The following is a 6,440-nucleotide window of genomic DNA, read 5'->3' as shown; positions in this document are numbered from 1 at the left end:
GTTTGAAGTCAACGACTCTAACCACTCGGCCACGGAGGCCCCTAAGTGTTGTTGTTTCAGACAAGAAGATTTTTAAACTTTTTTTCCTATATAAGTCTATGTAAAACTTCGGACCCCCTGGGCGGGCCATATTTGACCCTAGGGGGATAATTTGTATAATCTTGGTAGAGGACCACTAGATGATGCAACATACCAAATATCAAAGCCCTAGGCCATGTGGTTTTGTACAAGAAAATTTTCAAAGTTTTCCCTATATAAGTGTATATAAACCATGTGACCCCCGGGGCGGGGCCATATTTGACCCTAGGGGGATAATTTGAACAATTTTGGTAGAGGACCACTAGATGATGCTACATACCAGATATCAAAGCCCTAGGCCCTGTGGTTTTGGACAAGAAGATTTTTAAAGTTTTTCCTTCCGGTTGCCATGGCAACCAGAGTTCTGCATGGAATTCAATTCTTTGAATAATTTTGAAAGGGGGCCACCCAAGGATCATTCTTTAGAAGTTTGGTGTAATTCTGCCCAGTGGTTTTCAAGAAAATGTTGACGGACACACGACACGTCACACGACGGACAACGAACACCGAGTGGTCACAAAAGCTCACCATGAGCCTTTGGCTCAGGTAAGCTAAAAACGTTACTTGACTATCAGACTTTTAAGGCCAACAATTGCAGAAAATTTCAATCATTGAGCTGACTTGCTGCAAAATAGTATACAGTAGAACCAATATTCCTCGTCATGAGCAGAACTTTCAAGTACTGATTAGTGATTTCAATGAAACTAGGACCAAAGATATACATCAATGATAGAAAGTGCAGAACACAAGAAAGATTTAATACCTTCTGTTGCCCTTGAGAAGTGTCAAAATAATTTTGTGTTTTGATGTTTAAGTGCATACATCTGAAAAAGCAATACCCGATAACATTGTATAACTGAAGAGGATTGTGATTTGTTTGTTTTAACACCTGAATGATTATGATAGATCACATCCCTATGGAAACTTTCAAGCTTTTGTTGTGGGGGGGGGGGGGGGGAGGAAGAGAACAGGCTGTATTCAGGCCATATGTTTAGTTCACAAGAGATCATAATTCCTGATACTATTCTTGTATAATTATGCTACTATAATGCATTTCTTCTTAAAACAGAAAATCAGAGCTAAGAGAAAATTTGCAGAAATAGTTAAAAGTAAAACAGAATTTTTTTTTAGAAATAAAACATATTTTTAAACATTAAAACAAAAGATTACCTAGCCTGTTGCCAGACTAAGGGGAGAAAAATCTCAGGAGTCTGTCTGGGCATTGTTTCAGGAATGGACAGGCACTGGAGTAGAACTACAAGCCTACCGTAAGTCAGCTAGATGGCTTCCTCACATAAAAGAATTCTACACCCCAAGCACGGTTTCAAACCCACAGCAGTGAGGTGTAAGTGATTTGAAGTCTGCAACCACTCAGCAGTCAGCTTTACTTTTACAAATGAACACTCATTTTTTCTGGTTAGATGCATTTTCTATTTTCTATTGTGGAGTTACTTTGCAGTCCTATTCTTTTCTTTTTATGATAAATTTAATATCATGTCTGAATAGTCAAACTGTTCATAAAAAGAAAATATCTCGTCTTTTCACAAAATTGATTTTTCAATTTCCACTCAAACGAACAGGTGCAAAAATAGCCTATATATACTTAAAAAAGGCATGCCATAGATTATGAAGTACAAGTTTAAAGTACAAATTAAACCTATAGGTTTTACCCACAATATTTTCTTAGATAGAACAGTAATGCATTAATGTAAACAAAACACGACAACAAAGCATATAGTAATCTTTAATAATGTTGATTTTAACCATTATATAGTCAATATCGTTTGAAACAACTCTTTTTTTTCAATTTACAAACTGTACAAAGTGAATAAAATAATAAAATGATAACAGACGCCCAATCAGAGATTTTATAAAAACATCACACTGATAAAATGCTGCCAACATATATATCTTCAATCAGTCCACACTTGTCAATGATTAATGATAAAATTATAAAAATTCCTGAGAAAGGAACTGTGGTATCCTAAATTCTTATTTAGTTTCAAGTTTGTGAATCCGTATTAACAAATCTGCAAGGAATGAATGGTCACAGTTAATAAGTAAGAAATTAATAATTATCCTACATAATGTTTGGCATTCAACATGATTCTGTCCGCTGTAATCAGACATAAATGTAATATTCATTCAAACTGTAAGCTGAAAAAAAAATGAAGGACATAGTTTCACAACACACTTAAATCCGCAACCTTTGACATGACAGGGTATCAGGGTTAACTGTAAGTTAGATAGTTACAGCTATGAACACACTGTACCACAGTCTGTTCATTTCACATATATCACTGTACTGTTAATTTTTAAACAAAATTTACTCGCAAGTACTGTCAAGTCTTTCTCCTTGCCATTACAATCTGCATGATTTATTCAATCATATTATAATAAATCCAAAATTAATATGTATTAAAATAAATGATGCACATGTATCCCTGAATTAATCCATGAAATTTCATTGCTGCCTTCAAAACTTGAGAAGTTACTGCTCTTAAATAACACTATTTAATTTGAATTTACTTTAGAGTTCCAAGGTGAAATGTAAAAGTTTTCAACTTCTTAATCATGTTAAAGTTAATTCTTCTTGAAATTTTGCCATTGCCAATATGAGATCTTGCATTATTTCTTTCCTAAACAGGAATCAATAGCTGAAAAACGTTAAACAGTTATTTCACTGTTTGCATATGTTACCTTCCCCTCAACTTTATAATTGGTTATCAAGTCTTTAGAAAGACTGGCTTATAATTACGCCACGGGTCTTCAATCATACTAGGATGATAATAATCCTCAATGTTTAAACTGCCTCCTGCATTACAATCAAAACGGGGAGTCTGTGAAATGAGAAAAAATTACAAGTGTTTAATCTATGTAGAATGTCACAATAAAAATGTAAATTACAAATTATAACATTGGTGCTGCACATTGCAAAATGGCTTTAAACAAACATAAGCAACATCCAACAATTAACAATGAACTTTTTCAAGTTTGCTCCATAAAACTTTTGATAAAAGTGTAAGAATATTAAAGATTAAGAAAGTTTCCTAGAAAGTTGTTCCTATGCAATGTAGAAAGAACGGCATTCAACTGTTCAAAAATATACACCAAATAGGTGTCTGGTTAGATGAAACAAGAGCTGTCACTATTGGTGAAAAATGCCCCCGAAGCATGCCCAAGAATGCTTCAGTTGTCTGCGCAAAAAAAATCACACATCATTTCGTGACCTTGACCTGAGTGACCCGTGCCATAAGCTTGACACCTTCTCAATATGGTTAACATTTGTGTCAAATTATTTTCAAATCCTTTGATAAATGGCAGAATGGACCAGACAAGAAATATCTTTGACTTCTAAGTGTGCCCTTGACTTTGGAGCTAGGGGTCTTGGTCTTGCGCAGGACATATCATCTAAATATAGGGAACATTTATGCCAAGTAATTTTCAAATCCCTTGATAAATGGCAGAGTTATGGACCTGACAGGAAACACCTTTGACTTCTAAGTGTGACCTTGACCTTGGAGCTAGGGGTCTGGATCTTGCACATGACACATCATCTCATTATGGGGAACATTTATGCCAGGTAATTTCAAAATCCCTTCATCAATGGCAGAGTTATAGACTGGACACAAAACACACCCTGTTAACCGTTGACTTTTAAGTGACTAAAGTCTGACCTTGACTATGGAGCTAGGGGTCTGGGTGTTGCGCATGACATGTCATCTCATTATGGTTAACATGCTAAGTTATTTCAAAATCCCTTCATGGATGGCAGAGTTATGGACCGGACAGGAAACAGACCCTGTTAAAATTTTACCTCTAAGTGTGACCTTGACCTTGAAGCTAGGGGCTGGGTCTTGCGCATGACATGTCGTCCCATTATGGTGAACATTTACACCAAGTTATTTCAAAATCCATTTAAAGATGGCAGAGTTACAGCCTGAAAAAGAATTTACACAGACGCACGCATGCACAGTCGATTTTAATATACCCACCTCCGAGGGCATCTGGTGGGCATAAAAATGAAACATTCTTAAAAGATAAATGTTGGAAAGTTTCGAAGAGTGACTGATGTTACTGTGACATCAGTTCCTGATATATGCAAAGTATGATATCTGCTCTAACAGGTATGATGACACTACATTTAAATTATTTAAAAAGGCGAACTTTGTTTCTTGCAAGTTTTCTTATTCCTTTGACTGGTATATGTTTTTTTTGTTAACAATATAAAAAAAAATCAGATTTTTCAAAGCTCACTTTGAGTTTGAGGTTTTGCCAGAAATTGCCTGTCGTTATATTTTGTTATTCATAGTACTAATGGCCCTGAAGCCTCTTCATTTTACATTGCCTGCACCTAATTTTTTTAACCAGATAAATGGGATATTTCAATTGTAAGACGCCAAGATATTCACCTGTCCAAACTGCCTGTTAAAAGATTTCCTCCCATTTCCTCTGCCTCTGTTTGGTGAGAACTGGTGGGGAGTTTTAAAACCATTTCCATCTTTTGAGTATCTAAAATTCTCATTGGACTGTTTATTATTTCCATAGGGAGAATACTGACGTGGACTTTGTCCTCTCGGACTTTGCTGGAACGGGCTCTGGTTGTGCCCTCGTGCACGAGGAGAATATTGTGGATTATAATGTCTAGGACTTGGGGTACTATGATGTCGATTTAGCCCTGTATTTTGTACAGCAGGAGCTCCAAAATTAACAGCTGGGCTCCCAAAAGCAGGCATATTCAATGCTGGACTTCCAAACGATAAAGATTTTTTCATGTTGGTGCCTGGAGACTGTATCTGTGCATTGTTCTTAAAACTATGAGGTGAGGAAGTTTTGCTTCTATTAGATGCTGCATTATTAAATGGAATAAAATCCATTATTTTGATTTACTTTTTCATAAACCACTAAATTTTAAGGAAAAAAAATAAATTTGATTTTTTTTTCTACCGGAACCGGATGCCACTTACTTTTGTTATGGTTACATTCCATTCCGTCCGGTTTGTACCGTACAAGCGCATTCAAGAAGGTTAGCGGCCACCAGTTTATCTATCTTCCATTTAGTCAACCCCCTTGCGAGGACATAGACTTTAACGCGCGTCAACTGACAAAGAGAGAAAAGAATAAAAACATAAAAGACGGAGTTTATACAGACTGTATTCAAAATAGGTTAAAACGGAGCAGGTTTCTAGGGGGACACATGTTCAACGTGGCAGACTGCCTGGCTGAAGTGATTTGCTCCAAGAGAGACAATATTCTCAGGGAGTGAGATAAAAATGAATACTTACAAAAGTCAGAGATTGTTTGGATTTGTCTGTAGGCCATAGAGTGGGATAGATGACTTGCCCTTTTATTTGGAATTAAGTAGGTTTCTGGAAGAATAGCAACTAAGTTATGGGTGATGTTATAGATTATAACCGGTCTTTGATCAATACAACGTAGGTCAAGTCGTCTCCAGTTTAGAGTGGTCAACATGTCGGTTACACTGGAGGTGCGTCCATAATTGCGCATTGCCCGATACCAAAACAGAAAAAGTGGAAACTCCACAGGTCGCTCAACACAACAAAAACGAAGATGTTGCAGGCTCGGTTTGATTGAGCCTGTTCATGGACGGTAGTGGAAATGCATGCTACCGTCCACGCCCTCTAAGCCCCGGGTTGAGCAGAACTCAACATTTACACATGCTAAAAGTACAAAAAACAATTTAGAGACATCCGCAGATGTGTTCATACGGCGGTGCACACTGGTATGTGGTGACCTAACAGAGGAGCAGTACTCGAGCTAGTGTCTCACTAATGTTGTGTATGCTATAGATTTAAATTTGACTGAGTGGGCTTTAATGTTACGTCGGAGAAATCCTAGTGTTTGATTTGCCTTTTTGGTGATGTTATCTATGTGCTCGTTCCATGTTAAGTAATTGGAGATTGTGACACCAATATATTTTGCTGATGAGACTGTTTTGTAATGTGGTGTTGTGTGGTGTATATTTGGTGTCTATTTCCGTTTTTCTTTTTGGTAATGTGGATGATCTGACATTTAGATGGATTAAAATTCATGTCCCATAGTGATTCCCATTTCTGGAGCTGGTTGAGGTCGTCTTGTAGGTATTTGAAGTGTGAAGCGTCTGTGAGAGAAAAATAAATTGCAGTATCATCTCCAAAGAGGCAGACTTTTGAGTGAGACGCATATTCAGGAAGGTCATTTATATAGATAAAGAAAAGTAAAGGGCCGAGTACTGATCCCTCGGGCACACCAGAGGAGACGGAGATGGTATCTGATTCCGAGCCATTGATGGTGACAGACTGTGATCTGTTGTCAAGAAAAGACTTTATCCAAGAAAGCGTCTTTCCACGGATGTCATAGAA

At 37.0% G+C, this 6,440-nt stretch overlaps 1 protein-coding gene across 1 annotated transcript; it reads right to left on the bottom strand.

Annotated features, from left to right (window-relative positions):
- Positions 1–1,809: 1,809 nt before the first annotated feature.
- LOC123531927 (M-phase-specific PLK1-interacting protein-like) lies at positions 1,810–5,060 on the bottom strand. Its single transcript, XM_045313231.2, has 2 exons — positions 4,491–5,060; positions 1,810–2,918 (listed from the first exon to the last, which is right to left on the bottom strand). Exons 1-2 carry the CDS (start codon positions 4,953–4,955, stop codon positions 2,805–2,807), a joined length of 579 nt encoding a protein of 192 aa, XP_045169166.2. The 5' UTR covers positions 4,956–5,060; the 3' UTR covers positions 1,810–2,804.
- Positions 5,061–6,440: the final 1,380 nt, after the last annotated feature.

The sequence above is a fragment of the Mercenaria mercenaria genome, chromosome 11 (genome assembly GCF_021730395.1).
Source record: "Mercenaria mercenaria strain notata chromosome 11, MADL_Memer_1, whole genome shotgun sequence".
In the NCBI taxonomy this organism is placed as follows: domain Eukaryota; kingdom Metazoa; phylum Mollusca; class Bivalvia; order Venerida; family Veneridae; genus Mercenaria; species Mercenaria mercenaria.
This window is presented reverse-complemented; position numbering and strand designations above follow the sequence as displayed.

Coding starts and splice junctions, on each gene's coding strand:
- LOC123531927 (XM_045313231.2), bottom strand. CDS start 4,955: ATGGATTTTATTCCATTTAATAATGCAGCATCTAATAGAAGCAAAACT. Junction 2,919..4,490: donor TTAACAGGCAGTTTGGACAG/GTGAATATCTTG, acceptor CTCATTTCACAG/ACTCCCCGTTTTGATTGTAA.